The following is a 23520-nucleotide window of genomic DNA, read 5'->3' as shown; positions in this document are numbered from 1 at the left end:
AGGCAGAAAAGAAGAATAATTAAGATAATTAAGAGGATTTAATTAAGAGGATCAAGGCAGAGGTTGCCCCATAAATGAACATTAAGAAAATATTGGGCCTTTTAAATTTATAGGAGGCACTGAGAGAATAACAGGCTCAAAATCTGAAAAGACACAATAGCAGAGATAACATGACAACAGATTGTGGATAAAGTCCTAAAATACACATGCTGGCAGTAGGGGGCACTTAAAGATGCCTGGGTAAGACAGCTGTCAGACATAAGGCAGCATGTCACAGACCCTGTAGGGAACACTGTCCGTGCACAGTACAGGACAGAAATATAGGTTCAAACCAGATTTATATAAACTGATGGATAATGGCATTAAATAAAAGTTTAAAGACCTATAATAAGAGTTTAAAGAGCTTTCAATTTAAAAAGACATAGAACCTATCTCAGAAATTCTAAGTTTACCATAATAAATAAAATTTAAATAACTCAAATATCCTACTCAAAAACAAGAAAAGAAAATCAAAAAGACTAGCATTTCTCTGGGATATTTTGGGGCAAATATCACAGGCTTAAGCGAGGACTCCCTGTTTCTTCTGAACTGATATTCCTTATCTATTTAATTTCTTCTCACCCTTCCCCTCAAAATCTTGAAATAACATTGGTTCTCTCTTTGCCAGTGAAGGCAGATGAGTTGTGCTTTAGGAATTTTACAAGGTCAGGGACAGAAGGACCTCTCCTGGGCATCTCATAATTACAGCTTCGCAGTACTAGGAGCTCTGGGCTCTGGTTTGATGTACACCCCTGGCAAGCAGGGGCCTTCCTGGTCCTTTCTGTAATGATGCTGGGACAGCCCCCACAAAGAGACAGCTAAAAGGTGGTGTGAGGACCAGCCTCTGCCAATGAAAGCAGAGCAGGGACTGGAGCCTAACAGAATTATTCTGTTCCACGTGCTGTATAATTTTCATTGTGAGGTATGTCCAAGCATTAGAAATAATGCCACCAAGCTAAAAGTGCTAACGCACAGAGCAGCTCAAACTGGGTTCCTGTCTGAAGGCCCCCTCTGCAGTGACTCACTACATAGCAGAGAAGGGGACGCCTTACCAAATTCCTACCTTCACCCCTGCTCTTCCCAATCCAAGTGTCTACTAGTGGAGTACTGGGATATCTTCCCTTGTATTTTCTTTAAAAAAAAAAAAGCCCACCAGGAACCCAGTTATAGTCTCAGATTCTAGGGCAGAACTAAAGCCACAGGAATCAGAACCCTCTGCACAGTTATTTTCCATTCCTTTTGAATCACTACAAATAAACAAATCAACAAACAATAACAGTCCCAGATGGCCTTGGGTACTCCATACCTTGAAGAACCTGTATTTGTTTGGTGGATTCCTCAACTTGATTTCGATAGGCTTTTCTTTCTTCTTCCAAAAGAGCTAAAACCAAAGCACAGTACATCTAATTTTGTGAGTGAATGAAAGCATTCAAAATTGAGCAGCTGGAAATTTCTAAGAAATTCTCTCCTAAAGCTTCCTGGAGGAGACCAAAGTTAGGCAGTAAGTATTATCAGTATTAGCAGTTAGACAGCTCAAAGATTTTAGGAGCATTAAACAGTAGTAAGTAATAAACCTATTTGATCAGTCACGGAATTTTCTAAATCTTGTATCACTGAGATAAATGTGTGCTCTTCTTTACATGAGAACTGATCTTGATAGTTGTCAATTAGCATTTTGGGGTTAAATTTAAAAAAAGAAGACTTAAAATCTTCACGTTTACTGCCCATGTAAGAGTAAGTAGTAACGACAGGAAGTTCCCAGTTCCCAGGGGTGTGAATCCTCCTCCTGGTGAGGCAGGCTGCCCCAGCGACATGAGGACACCATGGGCCATGCACTTCCTCCTCATTCTCAAACTCCCTAAGGGACTGAGTGACTGCAACTAGGCAGTTCCCGTGAGTGATATGGAAACCGGGATGCTAGGGAGCAGCACAGACCTCACTGGCCTATGACTCTATAGACAAGTGACATACTAGAAAAGGAGGTGGTTGGGATGTTGGAAGATTCTATACCTTTACACTCTGAAATCACGGGGACTCTAAATTTCCTTATTTAATGCCGAGTAGCTATTATTAGATGTAACTAAAACTTAGAAATTTATACACGTTATGGTTTTTCCTTTTGTTGTACATACTATGTAATTCACTATTAAGATCTTTTGTCGGGGCAGGTCTTTCTGGACCTTCAGTCAACAATGTGAAGGAACTAAAGCAACTGTAACTCTCCCTATTTTATTGATCTGAAACATAAGTTCAGGGAGGTTAAGTGACTGTCCCAAGAACACACAGCTAATAAAGTTGTGGATATAGAACAAGATACCATGCCTCTGGACTCCCAGTCTGGGGCCATTCAGTTGTATCAAGTTGCCTCCACATCCCCTAAAGAATCAAAGTAATCTTGAGCTCACCTTGAAGTTCAAAGCATTTTTGTTTACTTGCTCTAGCTAGCTCCTGGGCTTCAATCAATTCCTTGCGAAGATGCTGAATTTCTTGTTTTGCCTCAATTTCTGACTGTGCACCCTGCAAGTCATCTGACAAAAATATGTTTATTTTAAAAGCAAGAGTTAGTATCACGCTACAATCTCTACAAAGATTAGCAATCCCTTTCAGGTTTAGACGTGCATAGTTAAACAACATAGCACAACTGAGTTAAAAAAAATTTAGAAGCAAATTTTAGTCATTTTACCCTGGAGAAAGAACATAAGTACAGTTAAGTATGTATTAGTAATTTATGGCAATGGTACTACAGAATATATGTTAACATACACTAAATTATGTATTTCAGTCATGTAGAACTTAGATAAGGCTTGAAATTCAGTAAGATGGGCACAATGCTATTCTTCATCAATTTTGAAATTTCTTGGTAAGTCAGAAAAATTTCACTTGGAACTTAACTGGAAATAGGAAAATGGAAACAGACTTTTCTTCAAGAAAAAGCATTTTAGCATGACTCCCCAGCTGTGGAATACTATTCAAAGAAACCAGGCTGAACACCCCATGGCACTCTCCTTGTCATCGCTGCTGTGCCAACACCACACACAACAACTATTTGCTGAATTATTAACTCATGTAACCTAAGTGGTTTTATCGAGATAAATTAGATCCAGCATTACATCTCAAAGGTGCCCCTAACCTCTCTCCCCTTCAGTTGCTCTGCTCATCTTTCATTTATTAAAACATTCTGCTACCAAACACTGCCTGGAATAATTACGTCATCAGGTGGACACATCTTCTAGTGCATTCTGTTTGGTTTACAAGTACCTCAGGCATTAACAACTTTATCAAAAAAGAGCTAAGAAGAAATTCTCAAGGTATGATCACAGCAGGTCTTAGATGTTACACACATTTTCATACTCACAGACTGTATCCTACTTTTCCCTCACAAAAATTTTGACTCTGGGTTCACCTGTTAAAGCCAACCTATCGATTCTTCCTTCTAACTGTCTCTTGGTAAGGGTGGAGGCATTCAGAAAGAGGAAGACACTGACCACAAATCTTTACAGATTAAATTTAACATAACAAACACAAAGACTAAACTCAAACTAATCAAATAGTGCAGATCGTCTTTTCAGAAAACAAAGTGCCAATTTTTAATCAAAGACGACTAGGCGCATCTTCCTGCATAAGGCTGATCGGGGCTTACTGGATTTCACATGGTGGGTGGGGAAAGGCACTCTTGGTTTATGACGGCGTGCTCCCTTCTGTCAGTGGAAAGGACTTTTGTATCATCTACTCACAATCTCGGGAAGTCTTGTGACAAGTACTGGTGGAAAGTATTTAGATGAAGATAAATGAGAGCCTTAGTGAGCCAAATCCATTTTATTGAGAAGTGCAAATCAGATGGAAGTATGTTTTTTAGGCAGTATGATAAAGAGGTGGAAAGATGAATAGAATCTTTGTCCTCTCAACACAAATGGTGTATCTTTAGAGCAGCCCTGTGCACAGTTAGGGCCAGGAGCTAGCTTTTTTCAGACCGAGGCTGAACAGAGATCCACAGCACACAAGAACCCAGTAAATGAACCAGCCCTGGTGCACAGAAAATGTACAGGATATTCTAAATTAAATTTGGTGTCACTCTCTCTTCAGAAGAGTGACTAGAGATGTGACTTAAACTCCGACCTTTGCTCTAAGCGTGGTTGAGATACTCAAAACCACTTGGTAAAGGGCCAGATCAAAGCATGTCTTCCCACATCTGTGTTGCACAGGCATGCTGGTTGAAGGCTGATTTGGCCACACGTCTGTTAACCTCATCAACCGGTGGAAGCCATCTGGCTGGCACAGTTGCCCGGGTGGGCGCGCCCTCCTTCTGCTATCATCACCGCTACCCCTCTGAAAGATCTGCCCTATGAGAACAGCCTTCACCGTGGAGGAAGACCATTTTTCCGACTTGAGTGCGTGTACAGCCATGTGAGATAGTTCTCAGTGCAGCTTGACTACGAATCGAACTTTGGCAGCAGCCTCTGAATTTAACTTTGGCAGCTGACTCTCACCCTCTGCTGTTCGTCCTGATCAGCAGGGCTTCTTCTTGACAAAACTGGATCCTTTGTTGGCTCCTTTGTCTTCCCAGTTGTTCTCTTCCATCTCTATAAACCCCTCTGCCACCGTGGTCCACTCCTCTGCAGACGGTTCCAACCGTGGCTACTGCCTGCCGCCTGACCACAGCCCGTGCTCCCCCACACCTGTGTTCGTGCACACTTCCCTCCTGGTAGATGCTATTCCCACTTGTACAATTACCCCTATTGTGGGGGCCCGGCCTATGGCCGAGGCTGAGCCCCACTCTAGCTAGACAACGCCCTAAAGATGGCGCCTGCTTCCTGCTCACCACCCTTTCCCCTCTTCCCTGTTGGGGATTGGCCCAGCAGACTTCCGTACCTGTGCATAGCTCGTGCTGCCCGCTTAGAGTGGTGTGTGACACCTATCCGCTTAAAGGTCACGCATGATACTGTCCCGGATTGGTTGGGTGACTGAATATAAGGGAGCCGGCCGGGAGGGAAAAGAGCTGCCCGACAACTGCTGTAACCACCGTGAGAGATTAAACAATAAAGCCTAGAGAAGAATCAAGACCTTGGGCGTGTTGCTTCGGTCCCTGAAGGGTCGCGACACCTATTTGCAAATGTTAGCACCATTTTAAAGACATTCATGGCTCCCTTCCTGGCATACTGTCACTTAGCTTTAGCCTCCCGTTGGGGAAGCCCATCCTGGCTGCTGCACCATGTCTAGGCTCCTAGCTACAAAGTCAGCAGTGTGCTCCAAAGTCTCCAGCATGCCTGTTAAACACTCACTATCACATCACTCTTCCCCGGGCTCTGGGTCACTAAATGTCTCAGGAATAAATGAAAGTGTCTTTACAATCCTAGTTTCTGTCTTGCACTTCCAACTACATCTCTGGTTCCCAGGATGACAATGTAAAGCTGTGAATGTGAAAGGAGGCACTTTTAATAACTACGGGGGGACAGCAGGCATAAATGGCTCCAGGCAGACCAGAACCTGTGCTCATCCTTCCTGTTCAACACATGCCAAACCCAAACCATCACTTCCCCCCCAAGGACACCTCTCCTTCCAGTGTTAATACCACCACCATCCCTTGAGTCACTCGGGGTCAAATGGTGGAATCACATCTGATTCCCTCTCTCACATTTCTGAGCCTATGGATTCAAGAAGAGATGAGCACAGGAGAGATGACAGACACAGGGAAGAACAGGGCCCCAGGCTGGATTTTGTTCTTTAGTCTGGATTTCCAGCAGTCATCCTAGCTCAGGTTCTCAGTGCTGACCTGTGCTCTCTAAGGGACCGCCCTAGCTCCAGTCTCTCCCTACTCCGGTTGACCCAACAGATCTCACTAAAATACAGCTCTGAGCAGAGCTTTCTGTGCTTACAAGCTACCGAATTCTGCCAAAATAGCCACCCCAACTTACAAACCACTCAGATGAGGATGTGCACAAACTTCGTGATCCAGCTTGTGGTTTTAATATTTCCTTTGAGACGGTATCTCAATCTTCTATTCTTAAAATCTTACCCATTTAAAACATATACCTACCTCTATCTATATTTAGTCTCTAAAAGATACAAAGTAAAAACAAAAATAAGTGTAATACTATTACCACATTGAAGATAAAGAATACCAAATCTCCCTACTATTAAGTATCCAGTCAGTATTAACACTTGTCTCAAATTTTTATAGTTGGACCGTGTGACTGAGACCCAAATAAGGTTCATGCAATCCATTTAGCTGACACATTTCTTAAATCTCTCTTAAAGGATCCTCCATCCTTTTTTCCCACCAACCATGTAATTGACATGAAGAAACTGGGTTGTATGTTTGACAGAATTTTCCATATTCTAGATTTTGTTGTGTGTCCCCAGAACATCATGTAGACTATGTCCCTAGTTGTTTATGTATCCTGACAGTTGGCAGTTGGATCTAGAATCTTGCCCAGATTCAGGTTCAGTTTTTTGTCACTGAATACATCCTGAGGGGTATGACATGTTTTCAGGATCTCCAACCAACCAACTGCCTTTCCTTCCCATCTTCCAAGATGAGTAAAAGGAAACCAATAAAAAATCTGGACATCTTTCCTGCTTTCTTTGACTCCTAATGGCAACAATTACCACAAAACAGCTTATCATCCATGCCTCTCATCACCAATTTGACTCAAACCCCTCAAGCCCCAAGGACAGTTTCATTAACTTTGAAACCACTGGAGTCCCTGGCATAGTTCCTGAAATAGAGCAAACTTGCATTAGATATGACTTGGACCGAGTTTCAGTTTATTTTTTTACATTTTTTTTGGAAACTATTTCAAGCGTATAAAATCTGGGTTCAAGCCTGTATTTCTCTTTCAAAAGTGGCATAAGTAAGTTGAACATAATATTTCAGGAAAAAGGAACTACTGCTATCATCCCTTTATTTAAATCTCATGATGTTTTTAACCTACTTTATTTTCCTAATCCTAGATGACTAACATGAAGGGCAGCATACTATAATTCTAAATAAAGATTGGCTGTTTTTTAAGAGGTAAAGAATAAATTTTGAAATTAGTGGTTCAAGAAGCCAGGCATAGGGTTTCAATGAGGAAAATACAGGGGCCACTTTCTACAGCTCTCAAGGTTAACACTGTGGTCTAATAATTTATACTTCTCACCTAAGAGAAAAACTCTGTTAGCCTATTCAACCTAATTACACAGATTACTAAGCATGACCACATATAATCATGCAGAATCCAAATGTGTCTAGTAAGTGCCAGTGAATACATTATTTTTAAAAATGTATATAACTCTTACAAAAGAAAAACATTCATTTAGGGCTGTGGTGACAATTTCTTGGATAGTCTTCTAAAATACGCCTGCTTCTAATGGCTGATTTTTCTAATCATTGACTGACGTAACTGTTCTTAAAATCAAGCTGCAAAATCTCTCAAGAGGTGTTGATAAGATACTGCTTCATTAACAAAAGTTGGCAATGGTGTAGAAACGTAAGGAAGGTTTTGGGGTTCTGCTTTTGTTTTTGTCACCTTAACTTAAGAGCAAGGATAGGGAAACTCTGCCCCATCTTTACCAGTGGCACCCGAACAATACTAGCGGCATGCATACACCCACCTCCTTCCATGCGCACCTTGTATTTTCCAGTCTCTTTCTCTCTCACAAGTTCCCCTTTATTCCCTCTTTCTTGAATCTGATTTCCCAGCCTATACTGTGGGCACTTTTACAGATATGACTGAGCCTCCTCGTACTCAAGGATTTAAAAAAGATTTCCCTTTATATCTGGCCAAGTAAAGAAACAAAGAAATAAATAATTGGAAAAGTTCCACCACCACCAAATGCTTGTCCCTAAAAGATAAAGTAGGAAATGTTTCTTAAAACCCCACAATCTTTTTTTTTAAATTGAGGTATCATTGATATACAATCTTATATTGGTTTCAAGTATACAACACAGTGGTCAACAGTTACCCATATTAAATCCTCTCCCCCACTAGTACAGTTACTGTCATCATAGGAAGATATTATAGAATCACTGACTTTATGCTCCATGCTGTACTAGGATCCCATGACCAACTTGTATTATGAGTGAGAATTTTTGTGCCCCTTTATGCCACTCACCCACTCTATAACCCTCCCCCATGGTAACCATCAGTCACCTCTCAGTGTCTATGATCTACTGTTGTTTTGTTCATTTTGTTTTGTTTTGTTTTTATATTCCACAAATAAGGGAAATCATATGGTATTTATCTTTCTCCATCTGGCTTATTTCACTGAGCATAATACCCTCTAGATCCATCCATGTTGTTGCAAATGGGAGGATTTTTCTTTTTATGGCTGAGTAATATTTCATTGTGTATATGTACCACATCTTCTTTATTCATTCATCCACTGATGGACACTTAGGTACCAGCATCTTGTCTTCATTATGGCGCTTAACACGTTACATTCTCAGCACTGTGGTAAGTCATCTACATGCATTATTTCATTCAATCCTCACAATAAACATACAAGTCATTTGGCTGAATCCGACAAATGAAAAAACTGAAGCATAGGGGAGTTAAGTTAAGCAGTTTGCCCAAGGACAGATTACAAAGAAATGGCAGAGCTGGGATTGAACCGAAAGCTCTTTGACTCACAGCTTCTTGGCCAGAGTGTGCAAGTTTCCTAATGTTCCTGGGGTCTTTGATGCAACTTAGGTAGAAGAGGTCTATTATTAACTCTCTCACCAAATATCTGAGTTTCACTGAACATTTGGCATGGTGGTAGGCAATGAGACAAAAACAAAATCTAACACAGAAAATCTGAAACATAAAATCACAAAAGCACTAATAACACCTGAACATAATCCACACAATCACAAATGCTCCTTAGGAATCAATCTGAACTCAACTGCTAAAAAGACTTCTAGAGATTTCTAGAGTAAAAAAGACCCTAAGGACACCGACTTTTGCATGATGGGTGCTCATTACTCATCCACCTCCCCTCTTGTTCGCTATGCTTCCACAAAAGTCCAGGAGCTCTAACATCTTTTTGGTATCAGTAACAACATTTTATACTATCATTACTGCATTTCTGAGAAGAATCAGAAAAGCTCTAAGATAAGATGTCTGGACTGTGCAAACATTAACTTCGATTTATTAAGATGACACTAGGAAAAAAGGCACACTTCACCAACACTGAAGGGCAAAGTGCAGACCGGTAGAGGGCTGGGAACTATGATCACATTTAAAGAAAGGCTGGCAACTGGTGCCTGGGCCAGTCATCCTCAGGGCTTCCCTTGGCAATCCCTTCATTAAACTTGATTGATCCCAATTATTTTACGATTTAAGTATTTTTGTTTGAAGCAGGGGCACCAAACGCAACCTTTTAAATTTTAGTTCCTGCTACTTTAAGAACCTATCTTAATCTTTTAACTAAAACTTAAAACTTCACATAAGACATGGGATTGACTTTGTGGCAAAGGGTGAATCTAATTCCCTGGTTTAAAATGCCCTAAAAACAGGTTTAAGTACCTTTTAATAGGGACACTTTAGCAAGGGGTTCATTTAGGTCTTGCTCATCCATTTGGGCGTCTGCAGGGGGGGAAAAGAAAGACAGTTACAAACAGTAGTCAGCAAGCTGTCACTATCAAAAGAAACAACTGAAATTTGTGTAGCTACTGCATTTGGGTAGTTGAGAGTAGTTTAAACAATAAACCCAAGATTCAAGGAAGTAATTTGATAAATGGTAGCACTGTGCTTTCCCCAGACACAGACTTGGAAATCTCCCCCCACAGTAGCCTGCATACCCAAACTGCTGGATAATCACAGTAACATCTATAGATGTGTTTAGGTCAAAACTCACCTGTAGTGTCGTCACTGCTTTTTTCCTTGCTGGGACTTAGAGTATCTGATAAATCAGATTCCTTTGCTTTTGCCTGGTTTTCTACCAAGAAAAAAAATAAAAACAGAATCTCATTACAATTAAAAAGCTTATATCCATAAAACTGCTGCAGGCTATGCGTGCGCTAAATCTACTGGTAGGCAAAATACTTTTAAAATTAACTAAGGTCACTGAGTCTCTTACTTCTTCACCACTCTAGTCCAAAATGGAATGCTGGTTATTACACGGAGCTCATATTAATTTATAATGTGGATCATGCCTGCGGTGCAGAGAGGGCTGGGGCTTTGGTTCAAGGCTGTCCACTGGCCAACTGGAAACAAAAATGAAGCAAGCTTTGCTAAATAACATATTCAGAGAACAGCAACAAATGCAGCAAAATTCCCAGGATAGTGTGGACAGTAGATGATCATGAAAGGAAAAGGCTCTGTTATATAAAAACACTACTTAGGTTGCCTTAGTAACAATTATACTCTTAACAAAACTCTAAAAAAAAAAAAATCAGTTATTTGTTATAAAAGTAACATTTCAAACAAGAAAATCACAACCTTTTATATCTAAAGAAAATACAATTATACCTGAACCACAGTGAAAAAAAACTTAAAGAAGTTTTAAAATTATTTCCAAGTGGTGTGCTGCCTGGTCCAATGAAGACATCCTAGGCCTAGTTTTCAACAAATTGTTCTCCAAAATCCTAAGTGTAAGCCCAACAATTTATTAAAGATGATTGCAATTAATTAGGCCCTAGAGCCTCATCTGTAATGGCACATCTGTGTATACTAGGGTAAGCATTAGGTTAGCATTTACAAAGGTGCTAATTTCTCTGACCACAATCCTATGCCATCTCCCCATTCTCTACAAGGCCTCAGCCAAGCTTTACATCCCATAGTTTAGCTATAATCTGGGCCCTGCATTAATCCCCACATGAGCTCTGCTTCACTCAGGCCAGCCACTTTATAGGGCTGAGGCTTGCCAGCTCATTATGGCCTGTGATTCACTGCTCGAATTGCTATTCTTCCTGTAAAATATAGCTTAAGCCCCATTGCCTCTAAGGACATCTTCATTTCTCAAGCCTACTGCTCCTTTTATTGCATCTTCTCTGTGTCAAATGTTTTTGCAATTAATTATGTTCTATTTTGTATCATTCTGTGTGTGTATATATATATATATATATATATATATATACACATATATATATACCTTATTTCCTTAGTGAGATTATAAATTTACTAAGCATATGATTATTTTTAATAATGTTAGACACTTGGCTATACTAATAGCGGTAAAATGCATCAAAAATTTTAATGTGCATATCCACTTCTAGTACTTTTCCTAAGGAAATAGACTAATATAATATAGACAAGGATATTCATTGTAGCATTGTTCATTATGGAATGGAAAATAATTCAAGATATATTCAGTGCTATTAAGTAAAATAGTCTGTTAAAGAACAGTATGTATAATATGACCCCATGTAGATTGAAAATTGATATACATTTAGCTATGAATTTTTAGGTGTATATATTTACTCAAGTCAAGAAGGATCTATAGCAGATACATTTTTGCAGGGAGGGAAAAGGCAGACACTTACTTGATAACTCCACATAGTCATCCATTGTTTGAAAAACTGTGAATATCTAATGTTTTATAATCAACTAAGGCCAAGAGATATTTTCCACTTTGAAAGTAGTCAGAAACATCTCTAAAACTATTACTGTCAATTATTTAATGTAATATTAAAATATGACTTGTTATGGCTATTCTGCTTTAGAACACCCCTAGAATTTGTGGCTTAATTTGTGAAATGGGTTGGGGGATGGATTACAAGAAGGCTTTTTGCCTCTTTCTGAGCGTCTTTTCTGGTCAAAGGCCAGCTGCTGAGAGACAGGGAGCTTAGATTAGAAGTGAAGTCACTGACCACAGAGGCCCATGTGGATCTAATCTGTGACCTCTGGCGCATTCACAGGGTACTCTAATCAGAGGTCTCTGAATGTTCTAGTTTTGATTACAAAGTTACTGTCTCAAATAAGGCAGGCTAACACATCTAATCTACATGTACATAGAAAAGGAACCACCCTGGAGAGCAGAATGGAAAACAGAAAAAAATGACTCTCTTCTGATGTTAACATTCTTGGCAGTTTTATGATCAAGATACTGAGGTAAACCAAGAAGAATAAATTTTCTAAAGTATTCTTCTGGCTTAGGAAGACCTTTTGTTTATTTAGAGTATTAGTCAAGAAGGTAAAATTGCCTTCAAGCTAGGACCATATCTCCTACTGAGATCTTATTTGAATAAAAACTCTACAAGGGTCCAGATTTTTGTCTATCTTGTTAACTGCTATATTCCCATTGTACCTTCGAGTAAACATAAAGACAAATGGGCAAAGCAACATATTGGCCGCAGACCACCACCAGAAACATTACTTGGAAGAGAAAGCAAGGTTGAAGATCAAAAGGGGAAAGAACATTTGCCGGACACCAGAAATGCTTCCTACTTCATAAGCAACATTTCATTAAATTCCCACAAAACCTTGCCAAGTTAAATATTACTGATCCCATTTTACAAATGAGGAAACTGAGGTTTAAAGGGCTAACCTAAGTTGCTTGAGGGCAGATAGCTAGTGAGCAGTAGAAAGTGGAGTTGAAACTGGTTGTTTTACCTCCTCATTCTTCTTTCTACTTTACCCCAAAGCTACAGTAAACATATGACTGCAAGTTGAGTTAGGGCTTAAATAGAAAGTATATGCAACCCGTGATTATATTTTGCTTAGGTGAACTATCTGAAAGAAGTACTAAAACTTGTAACAGCTGGCAACTGGCAATTTCTAGCAACTGATATTTTCAATGCAGAGAAGAAAATTCCACCAAAGACATCACCAGTAAAAGCACTTAAAAAACAAGACAATTCAGCCAAACTCAGAAGAAAATACCTTATAGTCAGATATAAGGCATTTAAAATGCAACTATTTCACCATCTAATTTGTTACCAGGGTTAGTGTACCTCTGCATGTTAACTGTGAGAAGTGTTAGTAGTGTTGACTGCTGACAGAAAAATCTCTGGGTATATAAAACTTGTATCTGTATTATCATTCCTAAAGAACATACTCTATTCATGTGCATGGGCTTACATGCTACAATTTATTCAATAGCCCTATCACTGGATACTTCCATTTTCCTATTTTTGCTTTCAAAACAACACTGAAACACGTACCATAGCCTTGCATATTTGCCTGGTTTGTTCCTTAACATAAACACTCATAAGTGGTGCTAGATAAAAAAGCGTGTTCTTTAAAGCTTTCAATACCTATTTTATGGCCATGTTTCAAAAGGGAATCAGTAAGATTGCACCCCACCTTTTAAAATAATGGCATCACATAATTTCAAACAAATACATTCTAATTCACAACACATTAAACTGAAGCACTTAGGTAGCAAGATACTTGTCTTTAACTAAAGCAGCACTGATTCTTTTCCCAAGGCTCTACTTCACTTCAAAGTATTGGCTATTCAACCAACTGACCTGAGTAGGAATTTAGGTGGTGAAGTAAAAGCTATGTTCAAATCTGTTCTCATCGTACTTTAATAAGATGAAATAAGTTGCCACATGCACTAAAAATAGTTCACTGTTCTGAAACTCAATGCCTGTTGCCAGAACAATGTTGGTGGTGCATTTTCTATGCATTCTTTCCCCAAATATGGCATCTGCTGTGTTTAAAATTCAGAATGGAAGCCACTAGATATTTGAAATAACACTATCCTTTTAAATATTGTAAAAATCCAAGAGGATCCAGTTACTTTCATAGAACAGAATGTACTGAAATTGAGCATTCCAAGCTTATCATTCATTGACCAAAATGACCGTGAATTTAGTTTTAAATTTTATACTGGTGTGTTCTGATGGAAGTCAGATGATGATAACAAGCATAGTCCACCAGACTTATTTGCTTGATTTCCCTCTGCATAATAAAAGTGACTTGACAATATGATGTTTTAAAACTCACTTTTCTTGCCTAAGTCTGACAATTGTAACAGAAAAAACTTAACAGAATAAACTACTTCAGGCAATTACAGGACTATTCATTATAAAATGTAAGAAGATTCTACATAATCACTTTTATTTAAACCAAATTGAGATGCCAAAAATTAAGAAAATATTAAATATAAGGAATGACCACAAATCAGAACTACAAGCACTTTTCACCTATTGTTTCAAAAAGATTTACATTGTAGTTGATTAAAATTTTGAGATCAAAGCTAAAAATAATGCTGGAAGTGAGACTGAGAGAGAGCAACAAATCTTTAGTACCTAAAGGAACCTATTTCAAACATTTCAGAAAAACCCACACGTATATACCCATTAAAAGAAACTTTCCAATTAAGATAATCCTTCTTAAAACAGAACTCCGACTATTCTGTATTATCATCTGATACTGTTCCTGGATTGCCATTTCCTGAGCTGTAAGAAATAGAGCAATAGCTGAAATATTATGACCTTACAAATGTATACTAACCTTGATTCAAAAGAGCTGTCAAAACCCATAGAAAAATCCCACAGAAAACTCACAGAGGAACGAACCTTTTGAAAGCTTTGTTTCTTCTACCACTTTGGTTAGATGCCCCTCAACGATCAGCTTCTCTGCCAAAGAAAATCAACGTTACTATCTGAGCCCAAACCAAGCAGCATTTCCCTGAGCGGGGCAGTGTAACACATTCCATGACCAAATTTAAAGATGAGAACATTACTCCCATGACTAGGCTTGAACAAAAACTTGAACCTGGAAGGGGAGCTAAGAGAACTTGAACTAAAATAGAGAATCAGGTTAATGCAGAAATCTAGGGGTAGAAGAACATTTGACCTTTTATTTTGATTAGTTTTCACCTTATTTTAAAAGCCTAGTGCTTTTTTTAAAGGACTCAGACCAGAGTAACCCTCTTTAAATCAAGGATATTAAGTTCAAACAGAGGAATTCTGAGAAGGTATTTTATTTAAATAAAGAAGTGATACAAATTATATCAATAGCTATTTTTCCCTATTGGCACAATTCAGCAGAGAAGCCTTTATGATCTGTTTCAGTAAAATGAATCATTGTAGAAGAGCTAATTATTTAAAGAAATTTAAAAATATTTTTTGTTGTGTTCTGTAGGGGATTTTCTGTACATGTACAATGTAGCTTGTTTTATTCTAAGTCAGATTTTCATATTCTGTATTTCACTGAGGATGATTATATATCTGTTCTGTATATCCCCTCATTTAATCTCTGTCAGCTGGTCTCCTTGAATTTATACTTTTGCCGTATATAAAATAATTTCTCTATTCTTTCATTCTTCACTCCAGTTTGGTCCACACCTGTCACTCAAGCACTGAAACTGCTCCAAGGTCACTGTGACCTCCTGTCTGCCAAAGTCCGCAGCTCCTTCTGGTAATTTTCATTCATATAGGCTTACCGCAGTGTGTGCCGAAACTTGCCTTTGCCTTCTTAAAAAAAAACAAGTCAAATGGATTTAGGTGATTTTAAAAGACATTAGTCCTACAAGATGTATACCATAAACTGCCCTGCCCGTCCTCTATCCTAGTCTTCATTCCTGAAATTCACTTCCTAGGAGCAACAACTTTTAACTTTCAGCCATTTCTTCAGGTATTTGCATTCCTATTTCTAAATAATATATGACTATTTCTTTGTTTTTCTATTTTATACTTTATTTACTGACGATCTCTCATAAATGATTAAGCTCTCTTATAGCTGATTATCATCCTAATTAGAGTTACATTTTGTCCATCTATCATCGGTGTTTCTATTAATAACTTTTTCTTATACTTGAGTCATACGACATGCTATGATTATCTTTCTCTCTTGTAGGACAGTTAGTATTTTTGGAGCTTATAAACCTTGTTTTGTTTTCCTGATTTTTTTCTGTATCTATCTCAAATGCAGCCCAAGTTCTTATAGAACCATAAAACTCTCAATATTGTCAAGCATATCAGGTAATCTGCCATATTATATATCCCATCCTTCCCTTCTGCCAGCCCTTTAATCTTCCTGCTCTGCCCTGGGCTGCATCCTGTGCAAACTCCCCTGCCCCCAGATTCCAAATCTTCCTCTTTCTGTTTTACTTCCAGTTTTAGTGTAACATATCCTCAGATAATTTCCTGAAAAGGGGTGGAGAGAAGGTAAAACTCTTTGACTTTGTTCCTCTGAAAATGTTCTTGTTCTACCCTCACATTTGTTTTGACAGTTTGACTGAACACACAACTCTACAGGAAATAACTTCCCTTTAGAATTTGGAAAGCATCATTCCACTGTCTTCTAGCTTCATACTACCTTTCCCAGCATACTAGGAACTCTTTGAGGAATACACTCTTCCTTCAAGTGTTTACTATGCCCCAGGTACAGTACTAGGTATGCCTTATGGGTTACCAAAATAAATGTGATAAATCTAGGAATTCTGGGTCTAGTGACAGCAGGGAGGTATCTTACTCATAATTTAATTCCCAACACAACTCTGACACATAACACAGGTTCCACAAATGTCATTACATGAATAGAGGGAAAAAAAGTACTGTAAATACAGACACTGAAAACTACTCCACTCTTTCTCTAGTATGTTGAAGATCTAAGTACCACCTTGCTTAAAAAATGGAGACACATTAGCAGTAATCTGTTGCTCAAAAACCTTTCATCCTTAGAACAAAATCAGAAATCCCTACCATAACCTACGGCCTATATGATCAAGCCAAGGGGTCAGCCAATGGCAACCCCACAGGCCAAATCCAGTCTGCTGCCTGTTTGGCAAATACAGTTTTATAGGAGGCAGCACGTCTGTTCATTTATGTTGCCTATGACTGCTTTTCACTACAAGGCAGAGTTAGCAGCTGCAAGAAACACCTTAGAGCCTGCAAAACCTGAAATACTTACTATCTGGTCCTTTATTTTCTTAAAAACAGACAGGTAATCTTATCATTCTGAAACTCCAAATTTAGACCCACCCTGGGTTTTCACACTGTTTCTGTCTCACACACTCTTTCTCCAAGTACATGTAAAACTCATTTAGACCCACCAAATCGGTTCAAATCTCACATACTACCTGTGTTGCTCCCTATTGCCTTATATCTTAGGTTTTTCTTCAGTGGACCCATCACTGACGCATCACTACTGACATATTATTAGTTTAATAGTTTTTGTTTCCTCAAAGAGAATATAAACTCCATGGATTTGTTCATTTCTGTACTCCCAACAGCTAAATGCCTGGTATATACTTAGTAGATGCTTGATAAATAATTGCTGAATGAATGAACCGAGCTTCTGTTTTGAAAGGGATCAAACCTGGAAAAATTACTGAATGTTTTTCTCATTCTAAAAAACTAAGGATTAGATACATATAAGAAGTTTTGAACAGTACTAGCTTTTAAGGCTAAATAACAATTACCTGCTCCTATTATCACTATCAAAATTATTTAAGGTTCTGCTACCAAATCTGGTGAATTGTTAGTGGCCTATGATTAAAGAATTAAGGAAAAGCATATCGTTTCTATAAAATTTCTAACCACTGGGTCTCAGACTTGGAGGAGACAGCTCAGTTCCTGAGGAGTTCTGAAAGTCAGAGACCACTCCGATTCCAAAGAAAACTTGCACGGAATGGCAACTGCACGTCTCAGAAGGGCTATTTGCCTTAGCACAATGGCAAGATAAAGCAGGGCGTTTTCTTTTTAAAGAGTCCCTCTTTTTGAGGGATACTCTAGAGAGATAGGTATTCACTTTTCGCTAGCTTAAGACCATATTTATTTATTGTGAAAATAACACACAGAAAGGGGCATAAAGCACAAAGATACAGATTAATACATTTTTTAAAGCGAATGTTCATATGACTACAGCCCAAATCAAGAAACAGACCCTAAACACTCACTCCCTCCCCCCTCAACAAGGCCTGGCACATTCCCTTTCCAATCAAAACCTCATAAAGGTAACTACTATCTTGACTTTTATGACTTAATTCCTTACATTTCTTTATAGTCACCCTACCCAAAAACGTATGACTAAATAATATAATCTGATTGGTTTTGAACTTTATGTAAATGATACTAAAATATGTATTCTTTTGTGTCAAGCTTCTTTCATCCAATATATCTCAGTATTTATCTGTTTGTTACTGAAGGTTTTGGTTTCTTTTTCCAGTTTTGAATTACTGTGAATAATGCTGCTGCCAAACACTCCTGAATCTGTACCTGATATACATCTGTGCATGTAGGCATTTCTGCAGAGAACATAGCAAGGAGTTAAACTCCTGGGTATAGTAAGTTTGACAACATCTGAGAACCAACACTTAGTTTAGTTAGAAACCATGAGAGTTGCAAAAACTATCAAATCTTGTCAAAGACTAAATAGAACACAACCAAATTTACTTTTTTGGTTGATAAGAATAAATTATGTACTAACTATAATACTATGCAGCACAAAATAAAAATGGAAACAATGCAATTCAAAGAAGGTCAAGGGGAGCACAGGTGTGCTGAGGCGTTGTTAATTTCCTAAAGTCCAAGAGCTACCTTCCTCACCTGACAGCTACAACCAGCTGAAGGCAGAAGATAAACTCGAATAGCACTGACTCCCAAAGCCTGATGTGAGTTGCAGAGATCTTAAACTGACAGGAGAGAAGAGCAGTGGATATAAAATAACTATATGATCTACCATGGTGACTTCCACCCTGAAAAATATCTCCAAATCTCTTAGGTTACATTCAAAAGATGTCATAACTAGGGCATCAAAATGTGCCTGCAACCACATTTTTTAAATGGCATGCATACTGGTAATTAACAAGTTAGACCATTATTAGCTTGTCGGAAGCATATTACTTTAACAGGAACAATAAAGCTAGGCCGATCAGCTTTCACTGTCTTGTGATAGGGAGTAAAAAGGAGAAAAACAAGTTTCCTCAACAAGAAAGCTCCCACTAACACCTTCTCCACTGCCCCCCAACTCCAAAGTTTTCTACCTACTAGGTGGCATGTATTTCTGTGTGCCAGGCATTACTTAGAGTGCTTAGTAAATATGAGCTCATGTAATTTTCATAATAATCTTCTGAAGTAGGTACTACCATCCCATTTTATAAATGAGGAAATTGAGGTTTAAAGATGTCATACTGCTCAGAGTCACTCTGCCACTGAGGGACCAAATCATAATTCACATCAGGGTTTCTCTGCTCCAACGCCCAACATCATAAATGAAAATGAGCTAAAATCATGTAAACGCTCCTCAAAGGGAAGTACAACAAAGCAAGTGAGATTAGGTTTAACATCAAGACACAGCCAAGGTAAAAAAACAACAACTGACATCAAGCATGAACAGTTTCCTTCCCTTCACAGAACAGTTAGTTCACCAAGTAGAAACAGAGATTTAGAACCTCGTGGGGGAGGCTCTGTGAGGTCGCTAATATTAATATACAGACTGTCACAAGGTTATTTTTTTTGCAACAAAATAAAATCAGTTAAAGAACTTCTTGCTGTAGGAGGTTGTCTTAGGAACGGAAGAGGGAAAAAATGTAGAATTCAAGGAGAGATTGAAAACTAAATGAAATGGACCAATTTCAAGAATACAGATAATTTTTTAAAAAAGAAGCAGTCTACATCCCAAAATGCTGTTGGCATGAATTTAAGACTCTCTTCTGTGCAGTTATACCAGAAGAAAATCTGGCAGAAATGTTGGAAAGCTAGCTGGCTGGGGAAATGACTGGTACAAACGAACAACACACAAAGATCGTCCAATATATTGTACATTGGACAACTACTCTAAGAGCAAAGAAATAAAAAAATCAGCACCATGTAATGTAAACTCAAGAGTTTTCCTATAACGGGGACATAAACCACTGTGAGCAGGGATCCAACCTCACCAAGTGTTTTCTATTCTTTGTCATAAATAAACTACTTTGACTTAGAGAAATATAAGTTTAAAAAGTGAAAATTTAAAAACCTGTTTCAAGTAGAGTATGTAATCAGAATAATCCAGAGACTGTTCTGAGACGCTGATCTCATAGAGAAGGAAAAGTAAACAGGCACACGAGCAACACTTGTGTGCTTCAAGGCATTACTCCAAATAAGGTGATTTCTGCGTGAGAGCAAAACTCTAAGAGAACGGGGGAGGGAAGAAGAGAAGCACAGACAGACAGTGACAAGTCATTTCCAATGGGGGTGGCGGGCAGGGAGAGAATTTTTTAAAAATCAGGGGAAAAAAACAGTAAGATGTGAAGTATTAAGAGAATTAGACTTTTACCTGATAGTAATAAAAACCACTAAATCTCACAGTGAGCATGGATTAAGGATACAAAGGCATGAATGGGATTTCAGGTCACTTGTTAGAGCCATCATCAAAGGGAGATGCCCTGGGGGTCGCGGGCAGTTTGTCACTACAAAGGAGACCACAGGAAAGTTTCTCCGGCAGCCAGCAGCAACACCTCTGCGCTCAGTCTGACAAACAGCAGCCAGAGAAACCAAAGGGCGGGTAGCCGCCCAGAGGAGGCTGTCTTTCACTCCATGTCCAGGAAGTGATGGCAGGTCTCTACATCCTAATATTCGCCACCTTTCACCTTTCATCTTTTCACTCAGCCTACAAATTACTCAAGTGACAGAGTTCCCGGAATAGGTATGAAACAGATTTAGAGGTGCATGATTTGTTAAAGCAGAACACTTCTTTGGCAGAACACAAAAGTCTCAATGTATCCATTAAGTTTATATGGTAAACCTTGAGTAACTAAAATTTGCAGGGAACATGGAATGTGGAGTTCTGCTTAAACCAGACCTCAAGCCTGAATCCCTGAAGAAAATATTGCTAGAGCTTCTTAGCAAGTTTAATTAACATTGCATGTTAATTTTAGATTTTAGTTGGTGTATTTTCATACAGAAAATTTACTTCATAGTTTTGTAATTATGCAAAAGGTTATATTTAAATCTGTTCAAAACCCAGTTGCTTTGCTTGGGATTAAAAGCTTTTCTCCTAAAAGAGAATGAAAAGAAACACAGATTGTTTTACCATAAAAGGAAAACAAATGGAAACGTGTTCCAACTCATTTAATTCTTTCAAGATCACCTTGTAAATGGAGAGAGCCAGCAACCAAAATTGTTCTCTTATGGGTTCACACACAAAGACTGAAAAAAATCTGTCAATATATTAAAAATAAACATGATGAATCTTACAGAAGTGAATTATTTGCTTTCTAACTTTTAAAACATGAGGTGAATTTACACTGTACAAGCACAGTGAATAATGAAAGCTAGGTAGTTCACGTTTTAAAAGCCTGGAAACAAGAATCTGAAGTACCACTGCCTATAAAACATACATTTCATGTTCAAGATCATAAATCAGTCCAAGATGTCTGTCAATGAAAACAGTGGCAGAAAAGTTTGTGCATGTTTGTCAAAAAATAATCCAAAATTGTTTTCAAAAGTTTACAAGTAAGATTTTTGCTGAATTTGCCTTGCTTGCCGTAATACTTATTAAACACAATTTCTATACTGGCAGCTTGTCATAAAATAATGAAAATATCCCTTCTGACCAGAAATCAAACCAGAGGTAACTCTTAGTATGCCAAGTCTGGCTATTCAAATTTAAGTAGTCAAACAAATCTGGAAAATTCTGAGATATAACTGGTACCCCCATTAACTAAACTCTGCTCCTTGCTACTGAAAATCAGGAACCAAGCAGATTCAGATAATGGGCCATAGTCCTAGCTACTTGGACTTACAGTCCAAGTGTTCACGATTTGCACTTAGGGGCTCAATGAATTCAGATGTCTAGGAATACTTGCACTTTATTTTTTCAGTTCTTTGGTTGACTCTTAGTCCACAAGAACAGGATTTTATGTTCTCACTTTTCTCTCTATGGACCATGTTTAGCATTTTCCCATGTCATTACATAGTCCTTGTAAACATCATTTTATTGGCTGATATCCCCATTAAGCAGATTGCTGTAATTTACATAATCTGCTCGTCTCTAAATGTTTATTTGGTCCATTTCTCCCCTTCGTAACTATGATACAGAAAAATCCTCAAACAGCTTTTCCTTTTTTTTTAAAACAAACATTGCCCTGTGTTACACTGCAGCTAAATATTTTATATGTTTTATAATAATATTTTACATGACTTTTGTAAATTATAACTTAGTAAAACATTTTTTTTGATAGTTCTCTGTTCCTATTTCTTTGGGCTTAAAATATAAACCCCAATAGATGAATGGATAAAGATGATGTGGTACATATACACAATGGACTATTATTCAGCCATAAAAAGAAAAGAAACCCCCCCATTTGCAACATGGATGGCTCTAGAGAGTATTATGCTCAGTAAAATAAGTCAGGTGGAGAAAGACAAATACCAAATGATTTCACTCATTTGTGGAGTATAAAAACAAAGTGAAGGGGGGCGGAGCCAAGATGGCAGCGTGAGTAGAGCAGCAGCAATCTCCTCCCAAAACCACATATATCTATGAAAATATAACAAAGACAATTTTCTTCCTAAAATAGAGACCAGAGGACACAGGACAACATCCAGAACACATCCACACCTGCGAGAACCCAGCGCCTCGCAAAGGGAGTAAGATACAAGCCTGGGCGCCCCTCCCCCCAGCTCCCGGCGGGAGGAGAGGAATCAGCAGGGAGGGAGAAGGAGCCCAGGACTGCTGAACACCCAGCCCCAGCCATCTGGACCAGAGCACAGACACAGTACAAGCGCGGGGTCCTGGATACTAGGGAAACAGGGTGGCAGGACCAGTGAGCAGATGTCTGAGGCTGACGCCGGAGAACAAAGAAATGGGAGCGGCCATTGTTTTTTTTTTTCCTCTTTTTTTTGGCAAGTCTTAAAGGGACAGGGAGCCCAATACTAGGGAAACAGGGAAGCAAGACTGGTGAGCAGGTGCCTGAGACCAGCACCTGAGGACAAAGAAAATCATGTTTTTTTCTTTTTTTAAAAAAATTATTTATTTAATTTTTTTTTGTTTTGTTGTTGCTCTTGTTGTTTTGGTTTGGAGAGTGCTTTTTGGAAGTCTTAAAGGGGCAGGACAGGACACTTAGTCCAGAGGCAGGGAATCTGGGGATCTCTGGGCACTCTAACCCCCTGGGCAGCAGGGAGCACAGAGGCCCCTTACAGAGATAAATAGCCTCCCGGCCGCTCCCCGTCCAACGGGGCTCCACCATTTTGGAGGAACAGCCCCAGCCAGGCCAAGCCCACAGCAACAGCGGAGATAAACTCCATAGCAGCCGGGCAGGAAGCAGAAGTCCTGTCTGCACACAGCTGCCCAGCACAAGCCACTAGAGGTCGCTGTTCTCCCAGGAGAAGGCCACAAACCAACAAGAAGGAAAGCTCTTCCAGCCGTCACTCGTACCAGCTATGCAAACTATCTCTATCACCATGAAAACACAAAACTACAGGCAGACAAAGATCACAGAGACACCAGAGAAGGAGACAGACCTAACCAGTCTTCCTGAAAAAGAATTCAAAATAAAAATCCTGAACATGCTGACAGAGATGCAGAGAAATATGCAAGAGCTAAGGGATGAAGTCCGGAGGGAGATCACAGCTGCCAGGAAGGATATTACAGAAGTGAAACAAACGCTGGAAGGATTTATAAGCAGAATGGATAAGAT

The 23520-nt window shown here is 38.9% G+C and overlaps 1 protein-coding gene across 42 annotated transcripts in view; it reads right to left on the bottom strand.

Moving 5' to 3' along the window:
- The window catches only part of SLMAP (sarcolemma associated protein), a 120441-nt gene that overhangs the window by 16061 nt on the left and 80860 nt on the right, over positions 1–23520 (bottom strand). For 23 of the 42 annotated variants that reach the window (XM_037019140.2, XM_073230750.1, XM_037019150.2 and 20 more), the window contains 5 exons: positions 14471–14530; positions 9859–9939; positions 9528–9587; positions 2445–2567; positions 1346–1420 (listed from right to left, as the gene is read on the bottom strand). In XM_037019140.2, the coding sequence (XP_036875035.1) occupies positions 1346–1420; positions 2445–2567; positions 9528–9587; positions 9859–9939; positions 14471–14530 (399 nt within the window). The other 19 variants (XM_073230756.1, XM_073230755.1, XM_073230758.1 and 16 more) reach the window with 4 other exon arrangements.

Source organism: Manis javanica, chromosome 3, assembly GCF_040802235.1.
Source record: "Manis javanica isolate MJ-LG chromosome 3, MJ_LKY, whole genome shotgun sequence".
Classification (NCBI taxonomy): Eukaryota; Metazoa; Chordata; class Mammalia; order Pholidota; family Manidae; genus Manis; species Manis javanica.
The sequence above is the reverse complement of the archived record's forward strand: the minus strand, read 5'-3'. Positions and strand labels throughout refer to the sequence as shown.